We start from the raw sequence: 13,796 nt of genomic DNA on the forward strand, positions 1-13,796 counted from the left end.
ACGATCAACTTCGTCTTATTTTAATTTTATAGGGAACAACAACAATGTGACACCAGGCATATGCGGCTGTTCCCCCACTTCTGCGGCTGAACGAACGACGTAAAAAAACAATTTTAAAATGGAATGTCAGGAAAAGATACACGTGCCTGTATTCACAGATATAAACAAGGATAGCTTTCTGCAAGACATTTATCCTCAGGTAAGACGAATCTTTGCTTCTTTAGATTTTCTTTGAAGGAACATGTGCTCACAGTCTCCATATAGCAGTGCAGTGTATGTTTTAACGTGCTTAGACAGAATGACAGGATAAATCAAATACATAGTGTTATAACATTTATTAAAGGACATTGCTGGGTGAGAGTGACTTTACCGAGTTATCTTTTTGCCCCCAGCGCAAACCAGCCGTGCTGAAAGGGGTTAATCTGGGGCCATGTCTGAAAAAGTGGACAGTTGAATACCTCCGACAGAAAGGATCAGATAAGGAAGTGAAGATCCACGTATCCACTGTCCCGCAGATGGACTTTCTTCGCAAAAACTTCGCGTACAAGTGAGCTGTCTCACACAAACGCACCCAGAAATGCAGAGACAAACCTCCTCAGCTACACTGGTTTATTCACAGGACCTTGCCATTCAGTGAATTTGTCAAAAGGGCATCTGAAAGAAAACACTCCGACTTCTTCCTGTGTGAGGTAACAAACGTTTTATTCGTTGCACAATAGTTACGACTGTCATATTCAGTGTTGCCTCATTGCAGGATGAGAGTTACTATCTTCGCTCGCTGGGAGAGGATGTACGCAAGGTACAAAACAGGATCATGAAGCTGAAGACAGATGCTGTTGTTTTCCTGCAGAAGCTCTTCATGGCAGCGTTTGACTCTTTAACAGGAACCTGCCGATCTTAGCCGACAGTTTCCTGACCTTGCTGAGGATTTTCACATTCCACAGTTCTTTACTCCAGAGCAGTTTTTCTCCAGTGTGTTCCGCATCAGCTCTTGTGGTCTGCAGTTGTGGACACACTACGACGTGAGCCTTCTTTTAATTTTAGTAGTGTTACTCTGTACAAGACAAAATCAACTTTTTTATTTGAAGTTATCTTGTGGAGTTATTACACCTCTGTAAGCCTTTCACTCTTGTAGGTGATGGATAACCTGTTGGCGCAGGTAACGGGCACCAAGAGGGTGGTCCTGTACAGTCCCCAGGATGCACTGCACCTCTACCTGTCAGGCCAGTTGATGTTTACCTATTGACACCACAGAATGGTGAATACATTATAATAAATGATAACAATTTGTCCCATCAGGTGATAAATCTGAAGTCTTGGACATCGACAGCCCGGACCTGGAGCAGTTTCCTGAGTTTGTGAAGGCGAAGCGATACGAGTGTGTGCTGGAGCCGGGAGATCTACTTTTCATCCCTGGTAGATGCTCTTAAACCGTTAATGTTTTCAATAGCTTTACAACTCATTTAAGAGAATTTAGGAATTAGAATGAGGTTTGATTTACTTTCAATCAGCTACATCACAAAAGTTATTGCACTTTACTTCTAAGTTTAGATGAATATGAACAAATCAAGATGACACTACACATGGCACACCTACAAGGACAGTTTAGCTGTATAATAATGCACCCGTCTCCTGGTTTTACTTCAGCCTTGTGGTTCCATAACACCCTGGCCCAGCAGTTTGGAGTTGGTGTCAATGTGTTCTGGCGCCATCTACCTGCTGACAGCTATGACAAGAAGGATCCATACGGTAATAAGGACCCGGTGGCGGCGTCCCGGGCCCTTCAAGCACTGGAGAGAGCTCTGAAGGCTCTGGATGAACTGCCAGCAGATTACGTGGATTTTTACGGACGGCGTATGATACAACGCATCCAAAAGCGAACATTTGTGGGGGCACAGGTTGCTGACAGCATATTACACAGCGGTCCACTCACTAAACCAGGATGAGCAGTCAGGACATCATGTCTGCGTTACCATTCAGCACCAGTCACTGAAATGATACAAATAAACCAACACCGGAGCACCTTTGATTGTCACATTTACCTACAATATTTATTTGAAAAAAAAAAAGAAAGAACAAACTGCTTCGGTGCAACGCAGGCTAAAGGTTTTAGAGGGATGGAAGTTCAGTTATGACTAGTAAATGGCATAAGCAACACCTGCAAGCCAAAGATTTAATTTTAGAGGCAAAAATAGTACAAAAAGCAAAACCATCAATATCAACTGATTTGTACAATTACTGTGTATAATTATTACCATTATAAAAGTCACTGATCTTTGTGAAATGAAATCCTGAGTGTTTGGCCTCAAACATGGACGCATGAAATAGACACGCAGATAAAAAGACAGTTTCAGCTTTTATTGCACAAAGAAAGCAGTTTGTTTCCTTGCAGATATTGTAAAGCTTTGTAAATGGTGACGCGTCCTGTCCCCAGAGTTGACCGTGTTCCTGCTGAACCCTCAGTGGTTAGAGTCGTCCCTGGGCTGGAGGTGCAGCACGGAGCAGATGGAAGCCCAAAGACGCGAGTGGTTTAGCAGCTGCGGCTCAAACGGTTAAACAAGCTGTCAGACTACTGGCAACAATTAAGAGTTTGGAGGAACCTTAAACAACAGGTGGAGCAACAAGACTGTTTTTTGGTTCTCTTGATGCGTTGGATGTGGATTTGATGAACCCATGGAGCTACTGGGCCGACTGGATCTCTCAGGTCTGCCAAGATCCTGATTGGATGATAGCGTGAATATCAGGAGTTCAGGGAAAGTTGTTAATGCTGCCTCCACAAAACTGGGCAACCTGTTCTTGCCTGCAAAGTTTTACAAGTGCAAAAGACACCAATTTGTTTTTACAACACATTTTGGCTTTGGATGCAAATAAGGACGAAAAAAAAAATCAATTAAAGAAAACATTTCATTTCAAGAAATATCTCGTCCTTTCTGCCGAGCAGATTTGAGCCATTAAATTCTGTCCCCAACATGACATCATGTTGATGCGAGGCAGGACGTCTCTGGCCGAGCTGAGACGCCACGGAGAGCGTCGTCTTCTGGCCTGGAACCTCCCTCTGGCCCATTCCCTCCATTTCAGCATCCACTGCCCATCACATTAGGTCCTTATAGGAAGAATCCTCAAAAAAATGGCACATTTTTGGTGTCTACTGGGACAACATAATTTAACGTCTTAACGGCTGCTCTCCAGCAGACCGAAGAAAAAGCCTGATAACAGAGAGATCTCAAAGGGGTTACGGAGTCTGTGCCATCCCACGACTGGACTTCATCTTCTCCAGTCTTTTAGAAAGGTGACTGTTGTTTGACTCGAGTTCGTCCACTTTGTCCAGCGCCGAGCGTAACTGTTGAGCGAAGAGAGAAGATAACTAGACTCAACGAGGCTCATTCATCCAGTTGAAACAAAGCAAAAATCAACACAATCCTTCAGGAGATGTTGGATTTCTGATCTCTCTCGGATTAAAAGATCTCAATTGGCTCCTTTATCTGTTTAACTGCTAAACAGGAAGTTGATGTGCTTCGACTGGCCCTGAAAACAAATGTTCACCATCTTTTCTGTTTCATAGAAGCAAATTTTAAATGGCATGACTAAGCTGGTTTATACAGTCAGAACCCCCCCCTTCCTCCCTGACGACGTGGGCTGGAGCAGAAAAAGACGCTACCTCTCTCTGGAGTTTTCGCTTCTCTGCCTTCAGCTCATCCTCCACTTTCTCCGAGTTGTCTGCAGCAGTTTTGTAGCGCATCACCTGCCCTTCAAGTCTGGTGACCTGGAAACCAACAAGCAGCCATGTGGAACGAGCAGCCATCATCATGTTGGGATATGATCTGTGAATTCATTCTTCTCGGCTCACGTTCTGCTCCAAGGCCGTGGATTCTTGTTCTGCCTTCACCAGCTTGAACTTCAGATCAGTTATGACCCTGTTTGAATCTCCTGGATAAAGGAGAGCAAACAGGGTCAAGTTATTTGGAAATGACATTAAAAAAATTAAAACAATTGTATTTTTGTGAAAGTGGGTTCCTACTCTGAAGTTCTACAATGCTTGGATCAGTGCCATTCTCAAGGATGTCACCGTCTGGACTAGAACCGTTCTCTGTGCCGTTCTTATGCGTCTTCTGCTCCAACTGAGCCTTCAGCTTCTTCACCTGCAGGTGGACGCAGATCACATCCCAGCTGAACGCTGAGCTCAGCAGGTGTGCAAAGACTGAGAACACAGAATATCTCTGTTCTCCTATTAAAAAGCATTTTCCTCCTTTTATAACATCAAATGAGGCGTCTAAAACAAACAACCATCTTTCCTTGACATGTGCTGCATTTACCATCATTTCTCTTCTTGAGATCCAGATGCTCAGAAATACTGTAAAACCTGACATGTTGCGTTTTAGTTTAGCTGGTTCTCTTTACTAAATGCCAATAAAGGAGGAGAAACAGCCCGAGAACTCTGTCCTGCTTCGTTGAAGCACTCAGACCCTTTTAACTCAGCGTGTAACTGAGCAGATTTCACCTCCTGACAGCAACGGTGTTTCGTCAAGTTTAGCCCCCCCCAAAAGATGACAGGTTCCCGTCGGATGATCACTCCTTATTAAAGTTAGACAGACCTGCTCAATCATCTTCTCGCGCTCGTCCACCAGTTTCCTCAGACGAATCTCTGAAAGAAAAAAAGGTTCTTTCGTTTCACAGTCTGACGCGATCACGTCGATGAAACCTTACGTAGGCGTGAGGCCGCCGGAGTAAAAACTGCACATGCTACGGTCCCAATTTAAAAGACAAATTACTCAAGGACATACCAGGGTTGGAAGGTGCCAAGGAGATGATGGACGGGGCAGGACAGGGCAGGGCGGGGTGGGTCAGGGTGGGAGGTTGATGCATGCAAGACATCCATGGGCAGTGACGGAGTGTGAGGGGTGAGGTTAGCATGCACAACTGTGGAGGAGAGGGTCAAGGCCACACACACACACGCACACGCACGCACACACACACACACACACACACCAAGCCGATCACAGAAAACACACTCAAGTCTGGGAACAGCAGGTTTATTAGCAGTTCAGTGAAGGCTTCCCACCATCATCTTCATCACAAACAAACACACACGTTTACACACCTCCCTTGAGAAAACATGTAAAAGCTACAAACAACATTCACGTTTTAGTTGTACGTCACTGAATAAAATACACGAATACAAGATTGGGATGGACTTATTTGATAAACTCCTCCGATGGAGGGAGGACGGCTGATTGGATGTTCTCTAACAACAGGATCACCAACACATCCTTCTGTCGTTACTGACTAATTACAAGACGACTAGATGATTACACACTTCACTAGAATGTACAGATGGTGATCTTGTAAAGGCAAGAAACTCAGGTTGGTCCTCTCGTGCAACACCTTGCACCACCAGACCACCCTGAGGTGGGTCTTCATCGGAGCTCTACAAGCATCTCAGTGTTCAGCAGCTCAATCCAAGAACGGCACTATCGTTTGGTAGAGTGATGGTAACAACCAGATGACGTCAAAAGACCGAAAACATTCAATAAAAATTCAACTGGAAGAAATCGGCGCAGTTTTACTGTTAATTTAGGACAGAATCAAAGTGCCTGGACGTGATGTGCAACCAGCCGCCAGCTAAGACATCTTACAGTCCTCTTTGCCCTTCGCTTTGCCTTTCTTGCCGTTCTTCTTCGCCTCTTTTGGGGCCTGTGGGGGTTCAGGATTTCCCGCCACCAGCTCGGGACCCTTTTCCAAAAGCAGATCTCCACCGTGCAGCTGCTGGAGTGCATCCAAACCTTCCTCTACAGGTGAAGGAACCGCCTGTCCAACAACCGGACCCGGTCCTTCCTCTACACACGCCTCTTCCTCCGCTGGATTCTTCTGTTCTTCACGCATATTTTCAGATGCAACCGTTTCCGGTGTATCTGACCTTTGACCTGCATCAACCGTGCACTTCTCCTCTCCTGCTGGATCACGGCTTGGATTTTGGCAAGGACCGGACCTGCCTGGGTCACATTCATCGGACAAGACTTCAACTCCTTCCTCAAACGCTTCCATTTTGGGACTTCGCAGATCTGCTCTGACGGCCGTTTCCACGTCAATGTCGTCAAAATCAAAAGACTGTCCTTCCTCTTCATCCTCTTCGGCCTCGTGCAGGTTTGGCTGCGCTGACTCGTCATCCCAGTCATCTTTGATGGGTTCTTCAAGCGTTCCCCTCACTGAATTCAGAGGTGTCTCGTGGAGCCGATTATTGGGACTCATTTTGTGTTCAGCAACTTCCGAAACGGCGGATTCTGTGCTGTGGACATGGTCATCTTCGGGGCACCCATGAAGAGCTTCAGCTTGTGGAGGCTCTGGGTTATTTAACATGTTGGTGGTGTCAGGGAACACCTCAGGAGTCTGGTCTTTACCCTGGAACCCCTGGTCTTCTGCATCCCCCAGTGCTTCAGCTGGCTCTGGTGCTTCCAGACTCTTCTCAGACTCAAGTACAGCAGCAACTTCTGCTGCCAAACCATCAGTTTTTTCTTCACACGAGGAGCAATTGGACTCGGAGGGAACTCCAGCTTCCCTTAAATCAACCTTCAGCTCCTCTTCTGGTTTCAGCTCAGGTTCGATAATTAGATTTGAGTTCTCCCCTCTGTCCTCCTCATCATTCATTCTCTCATCTTCCTCCTCTGAAACCTCATCAACAACCTTATCTGCCCCCACAGATGCAGGTCCTGAACCGGACAAGGACTCGAACCCATCACCAGGAGGTAGTGAGGTACCCTCACTGTCAGACTGGACTGTGCTGATGTGGTCGTCTCTCAGAACACTGGGTTCCGAATCTGAATTTTCAGGTTCCCTATTCATGCTGTCAAGTTTAATCTCATCAACGTGCCCATCCTCTCCTGCACCACCAACACTTCCTGACTCAGTTTGGATGGAACCGGCTGACGTGTCATGTTCCCTTAAACTTTCAGCCACAGCGGTTCTGCCCACTTTGTCAACACCATCAGCGTTAAACCCACTTTTGGAGTGGTGAACATGTTCAGAACTGCTGCAGCGCTCCTTTGGAACACAGCACCTTTCTGATCTCTCCTCTGTTTTTGGTGTTTCCTCATCTTCTCTGCCATCTGCTCTGGACTCGGAGGAAGGTTTAATGTCAGAAGGTTCATCGGGTTTCCCCGCCTCTACCGTTTCCACGGTTTCAGTTTCCAAACCTTGTTCATCATCTTGCTCGTCGTTCTTGGCATCGGTTCTGGATTCTCTGGGAGGTTGGAAGATTTCCACAGCCTCTGCTGCTTCTCCTGTTTCACTCTCCAAATTTAGTTCATCCTTCTCTTTCTCGAGCGCGTGAGCTGGAACACGAGCAACACTTTCTGGAGCGGTTGAAGCTTCAACCACAATGTTGTCGACTTCTGAACCTTGTTTCTCATCATCGTTGACCACCGTTTCTCCGATCGCTTCGTTTGGGATGAAGCTTTCAGTGGGTTTGGTCAGCTCCCCCTCTCCAGTTTCTTGTCTGTCCTGCCTGTCTTCAGCTTTATCTGCAACTTTAGTTATGGAACCATCAATAGCAAGTTCTGCAGTGGATTCAGTGGCTTTTTCCTCTGAACACGTTTCTTTATTCGCGTGTCGCTTCTCATCCTCATGTACTCCTCCTTTCTTTTTAGCTCTTTTCTTCTTCTTTTTCTTTTTCCCAGCAGCAGCGGCACCTTGTGACCTGGTCGACGTTTCCTTATCTGCCTCTTCATCCTTGTCTGCCTCTTCTTTACTCTGAGGGTCTTTCTGAAGAGCAGAGCTGGACGCATCTAACTGAGGTTCTTGGTGTTCAGAGATGTTACAGGACTCTTTAGGATAATCACTACACAACATGCCTTTACTCTCCATCTCCACTACGCTATCTGTCTCTAATGAAACTCCCTCTTCAAGAGTTGGTGAAGGGTTTCTTTCAGAAGAGGATGTCACTGCTTGCAGATTAGGACTGTCATCACTTAGAAATATATCTTTGTCTTTTGTGATTAAATGTTCATGAACTACTTCTTCAACATCTTCTGTTGGAGACTCCGGTTCTCTTGCCGGCAGCTCATCTGTTGGCGCTTCCAGCATGGGCACGCCGACATTTTCAGAACCCAACTGATTCTCTTTGGCTTCCTCAAACATCTCTCTGTGTTGTTTCGGTTGCAGCTCTTCCTCCAGAGTTTCCTCAGGGTTGCCTGAGAGATCATGAAGAGCCAAAAGTGATTGAAAATGAAGACTAATCCTCACAAGGATTTGAAACAGCAAAGGGAAAAATAAGGCTGAAGACTGGTTGATTGGTTCAATCAGTGGCCAGAAAGAGAAGCAGAGCGCCAAGATGGTCAAGAGGAAGACAAGAAGAAGAAGATGAAGAACTGGAAGAACGGTAAATTTAAGTTCCCGAGTCCCAGAATATCAACTTCACCAATGACAAGCAGATTGTTTTAGACTCCAGAATGCCACCAGCCACACGTACCACCCTCACTAAACTGTGATCCAGAACACATGCACGGAAGACAGATGGACAAGAATCACAAAACATAAATCATAAAGATTTGTAAAGAAAAAAGCAAGATAGATGAGGTTAGATAGATGAGGCTGGTGTTTTAATTAATGCCATTAAAAGACAGACAGTGAAAGAGGAAGCACACAATTCATTTCTCCACTGAAACGTGTGTAAAATATTCTTATTAACAATTTTTTTAAATCACCAGACTTATCCTACCTTCAGATCAGTGCAAATCAAAAAACACAGGACACTTAAGTTCACTCCAAAATTCCACATCATCGGTTCAATATGTTAAACTAAACAAAAAGTGAATCATTGTTTTGGGTAAATTTTGTCCTTTATGTTTAGATTTTGGAATGAACTGGATGTTAAGTGGTGCAATGACACGTGTGAACTGGAAGTCTTTTTTACCCAGCATGCTGTTCCCCTCTGGTGGGGAGGCCTGAGGCTCTGCAGAGGAAACGGGCTCTGTGCTGGGTGCTCCGTCCACACCCGCCTCTCCGACGTCCCCGTTGACGTTTAGATCGGATCCCAGCACTACGCCGTGTTTCTAGTCACAATACAAGAGCAAACTTTAGATTTTATACATTTCTTAAAAGTGATTTTTCCACATTTGCTTGCAGAAGTGTCCACAGAGGCCCATCGGCAGCACCCACGTCTGGCCAAGTACCTTCAAAATGTCTTTGAGCTTCACCACCTCTTCTCTGAGGTCATCTCGCTCAATTCGGATGGCATCTGTGTATTCTTTCTGTCGCTCTAAGGCCTGAGCAGAGCCCCGAGTGTCGCAGCATGAAAGGAGGTGACCAGTTATTTGAGACGTGCAAAGTAGGAAAAGTAGAAGTCAGTGTCGTGCACGAGAGAAACGGAAGGCTAACTGTGGAAAAGGTAAGGCAACGCTGCAGGCTCAGCAGTCGTACCCCGATTTTTTTATCCTTCCACTCCACCGTCTCCTGGAGGTCGGATATTTCTCTAACAAAACCCTCCTGTTTCATGTTCAGCTGACGGATCTCCTGAACAGCACGAAGAGCAGATGTTTGAGAAGGAGAGAAAATAATGGTCCATGCATTTATACAGCATATGAACTATAAAGCTGTGAAAAGAGACGTGCGGAAGGTGACAAAGTAGTTCCAAGCAGCTGTTTTTCAGTCTCTGCCCTGACGTGACTGTGACACACCTTCACACAAATACTCACATTTAGCAGCTCTTCGCTCTGTTTGAGCGTCTCTTTTATTTCACTGAACTGAAACTGAAGCACACTGTGGGCGTGTTTCTCTCTTTCCAGCTCCTGGGGGGACACAGGAGACGGCTTATCACCAAGGTTTTTCTGGCCTTCGGCTGTCCTCGGAGCTCACACTCACCTTGACTTTATCCTCGTATCCTCGTTGGGACTCAGACAGCAGCTCCTCCAGCTCCATCAGGGAGTCCTTCAGTGTGTCCACCTGGTACATCAGGTTGTTCTTCTCATTGTCCAGCTGTGCGTTGGACACCATGGCCTTACGATACTTCTCCTCCACCTCAGTTAGTGTATACTAATAATGAATAGAAGGATGGATAGAAGACGTGCTGGGATCAAATCTTCTTACCGACTGTTTCAGACTTTCTTTACAGATCTATGAAGTCAGCGTTCAAATATGGTTTCAAAGCTTGTAACATCCTTTAGTCCATGCGTGGAAGGAGGCACGCACACACACACACACCCACACATGCACACACACATGCAGTAGAAGACCTGTAATCACACCTCATTGATACACACACACACACACACACACACACACACACACACACACACACACACACACACACACAAATGCAGTAGAAGACCTGTAATAACACCTTATTGACACACACACACACACACACACAGAAACATGCAGTAGAAGACCTGTAATCACACCTTATTGATACACACACACACACACATAGAAACATGCAGTAGAAGACCTGTAATCACACCTTATTCACACACACACACACACACACACACACACACACACACACACAGAAACATGCAGTAGAAGACCTGTAATCACACCTTATTGATACACACACACACACACACACACATAGAAACATGCAGTAGAAGACCTGTAATCACACCTTATTCACACACACACACACACACACACACACACACACACAGAAACATGCAGTAGAAGACCTGTAATCACACCTTATTGATACACACACACACACACACACACACACACACACACACACATAGAAACATGCAGTAGAAGACCTGTAATCACACCTTATTGATACACACACACACACACACACACACACACACACACACACACACACACACACACACACACAGAAACATGCAGTAGAAGACCTGTAATCACACCTTATTGACACACACACACACACACACACACACACACACACACACACAAACATTGATATTAATAGAGTCCAAATTCTGATTAAAGCAATTGGATCATATCTGATCGATCATTTTTGCAAATGCGAAACACACTCAAGACACAAATCCCCTCTAAAATAAAGATGCGTGTTCCTGCATATTTGTCCCAGTGTTAGTAAGAAGAAAACGTCCACAGCAACTCAGGCTCATATTCTGGGGCTTTTCCACAGTTCTATCACTACTCGACTTGTCAGTGATTCCAGTGAAGAAAAGCACCGTCAGTCAGTCACCAGTGAAGCTGCACCTCTGAGTCAGACTCGGGCTGATACCTTGACTTCTTTTAGGTTCTGAGTGTACTTGATTTCCACATCCTGAATCTGATCCTTGAGTTCATGAATCTCCTGGAGAAGAGCGCAGCAGCGAGAGCAGCAGTGAGCAGACGATTTGCAGCATGAGAGCGACAGAGAAGCGAGCAGCAGCAATACGTGTTAGCGGGGGGAAACAGGCACAAACTTCAGAGGACATTTTTTAGCTGAACACGTTAATGGATGAAATAAAATTCCTTCATTTGTTGATGCATAAAATCTGGGCGTCACAATAGCCATTACAGTAAACTGTTTAGTTCCCCATAGTCATAAACATCGGAAGATTCTCTGCCTGCTGGAACATTACTGGAGGCCTAAATGTGCTGACAGAAGTAGCTTAAAGAGAACAGAGAAAAGCGCATCAGCACCCTCTCTGAACCCACTGTAACATATATTTACCTTAATTTCCCTCAACGAAGTCTCTGCATCTACAGTTAAGGCCGTCTCGCCGCTTCCTCTCCGCGACGACGTCCCACCCAAGGATGTGAGAGTTCCAGCTGTCAGGGCAGAAGCTGCTCGGGATCCCTGAGAAATTAAAAAGAGGAAGCTTCATTTTAGAGTCCAATTCCTCATAAATGGAGATAAAAGTTTGAGAAATAGAGCCGCTCACCTTCTCCAGATAATCGCTCTCCTCCACCTGTTGAGACAGTAAAATACAGTCAGAGCATGAAGACCTGGTGAGGAGGAAGAAGGTCCCAATGTCCCCTCAGGTAGGAAGACTTAACTGAAACACTCCAAACTGCTCTTGGTTTGTGAGCATATTAACAGAAAGGTGAACAGGCAAACAAGATGAGACAAAAACACCTCCAGGATAAAAAACAAAATCCCCAAAGTCACGTTGCCAAAATTAGTCTCACACATCAGAGATTAAAAATACGCACTCAAAAGCAAAACCGCTGCACAAGAGAAGCCGCACACGTTGAGAGTCCACACGCAAATCGACGCCCGACGCGACGTGCAAAATCAGCTCGGAGGTGTATAAAAAGGAAGGAACCACAGGAAAAACGGCAGAACACAGGCCGACGGAGCAGGAGCGCAGCTCTCATCGCAGCCTTGGCCCCCTGCAGGTGCAGAGCAACTCACGTCAGAAAAGTCAGGAATAGTAACATCGTCCAGATCCCGCGGGAGGCTGCTGGCCGCGCTTCTCAGGAAACTGGCCACCGAGCCGCAGTTGTCCTGCAGTGGCCACCAGGGGGGGAAACACAACAAGAGAGGAAGCCCAAACACTTCAGCCCAGGTCACCACTTCCAGAAAGGTCACATAGTTAAAATGTTTACAAGCCCTCTTTAGTGAAATCTGAATTTAAATAAATAAAAGGTGAAATAATTCAGGCACCACATGCCTGTCGAACACAGCGATTCCTCTGGAAGTTCTAAGAAAATGAGAAAACTGCTATAAAATAAATAGCTACAAAGCTGGATTAAGCTACATTTACTGGAGGATTTCTAGAATCAATCTTTTCTGATGCACCGATGCAGATTACAAATGTGTTTAACGTCTATGACTGGACACGTGTGAGGAGACAAGTGTGATTTTAAAAACTACATCTATCCTATATTGCTGGTGTGAGGGTGTCTGGGGAGGGGGGGGGGCTCACCACTGGGCTGGTGCGGGCTGAACTAGCCCTGGAGGAGGTTCTGGAGCCACGATAACTACTGTACTCTACAGGCTGCAGAGGAAACACATTCACTGTTACATCTCTGTCAAATCCCCGAGTCGAGCACACGCACAAGGCTGAGGCCCGACAGCACAATCGGATCTAAACTCACACGGGTTATAATTTCAGAACCAATCCATGCAGAAAAATAAGTTCTCACACTCAAACACAAACCAACTCAAAGTCTTACATGAGAGGCGGAAGCGCGGCGAGACCTGCTGCACAGACTGTCTTCATACAAGGAGTTCTACACGTGAGAAACATAAAACACCACATCAACGCAGGGCAACAGCTGACCAGGCTCCACAGCACCGGATAGAACGCGTATAAGCTCTGAACTTACACTTTGGACCTAATCAACGGTGCAGTCATGTCAAGTGTTGTCTTTCACTCTACATACAGTAACGGGACTTCACTACAAACCCGCCACCCATAACAGACAGCACACGATGTTAGCTGTGACAGGTTAAATTCAAATAGTGAATTATTCATCAAATCTTGGTTCCAGTGACAAACAAGCTTTGTTTTACTGGCGTGGGTTAATATTCCTGTGTTCAACACTGTTAAAAAGGTAACTGGGAATCGTCTGGAAACCAACCCTACGATAGAGCTGCTGGGTGATGGAACCGAGCGAACCACACAACTGGAACAAAGGATGAGAAACTTAACTACTTCCTTTCCCCCTCCACACACGGGAAGAGAGAAAACCCAGACACAAACCGTCTGTATACAGACCTGGTAACCATTGAAAGCTGAACTGGTGTTTCTGGACGTTGACAGACCATTGAGACTGTACAAGTCAGAGGAAGCATAAGAGGCCTGAAATAAGAGAGCGGAGAGAAGGAGGAAGCAGGGGGACAGGTGGAAAATACAGCTGAGTCAGTGAACACAAGCAGCTTTTGAGGAAAA

General features: G+C 45.7%; 2 protein-coding genes across 16 annotated transcripts in view; one reads left to right on the forward strand and one right to left on the reverse strand.

Moving 5' to 3' along the window:
* On the forward strand, nucleotides 1–2,886 carry tyw5 (tRNA-yW synthesizing protein 5). The gene is made up of 8 exons (XM_029848366.1): nucleotides 1–199; nucleotides 393–547; nucleotides 620–689; nucleotides 755–799; nucleotides 885–1,022; nucleotides 1,136–1,223; nucleotides 1,300–1,416; nucleotides 1,648–2,886. The coding sequence occupies exons 1-8, from the start codon at nucleotides 119–121 to the stop codon at nucleotides 1,944–1,946; spliced, it is 993 nt and encodes a 330-aa protein (XP_029704226.1). The 5' UTR covers nucleotides 1–118; the 3' UTR covers nucleotides 1,947–2,886.
* Nucleotides 2,337–13,796, reverse strand: part of lrrfip1a (leucine rich repeat (in FLII) interacting protein 1a) — a 25,705-nt gene continuing 14,245 nt past the window's right edge. For 7 of the 15 annotated variants that reach the window (XM_029848290.1, XM_029848287.1, XM_029848306.1 and 4 more), the window contains 9 exons: nucleotides 11,841–11,867; nucleotides 11,630–11,755; nucleotides 11,195–11,266; nucleotides 9,853–10,023; nucleotides 9,687–9,779; nucleotides 9,412–9,504; nucleotides 9,165–9,257; nucleotides 8,906–9,044; nucleotides 5,015–8,183 (listed from right to left, as the gene is read on the reverse strand). In XM_029848290.1, the coding sequence (XP_029704150.1) occupies nucleotides 5,620–8,183; nucleotides 8,906–9,044; nucleotides 9,165–9,257; nucleotides 9,412–9,504; nucleotides 9,687–9,779; nucleotides 9,853–10,023; nucleotides 11,195–11,266; nucleotides 11,630–11,755; nucleotides 11,841–11,867 (3,378 nt within the window). In that variant the 3' untranslated portion in view covers nucleotides 5,015–5,619. Of the gene's footprint in view, nucleotides 3,341–3,658; nucleotides 3,764–3,847; nucleotides 3,928–4,018; nucleotides 4,140–4,592; nucleotides 4,643–5,014; nucleotides 8,184–8,905; nucleotides 9,045–9,164; nucleotides 9,258–9,411; nucleotides 9,505–9,686; nucleotides 9,780–9,852; nucleotides 10,024–11,194; nucleotides 11,267–11,629; nucleotides 11,756–11,840; nucleotides 11,868–11,954; nucleotides 12,216–12,313; nucleotides 12,407–12,827; nucleotides 12,900–13,077; nucleotides 13,135–13,485; nucleotides 13,531–13,622; nucleotides 13,707–13,796 lie in introns of those variants that run through there. The other 8 variants (XM_029848279.1, XM_029848266.1, XM_029848261.1 and 5 more) reach the window with 6 other exon arrangements.

The sequence above is a fragment of the Takifugu rubripes genome, chromosome 1, assembly GCF_901000725.2.
Source record: "Takifugu rubripes chromosome 1, fTakRub1.2, whole genome shotgun sequence".
Lineage (NCBI taxonomy): Eukaryota > Metazoa > Chordata > Actinopteri > Tetraodontiformes > Tetraodontidae > Takifugu > Takifugu rubripes.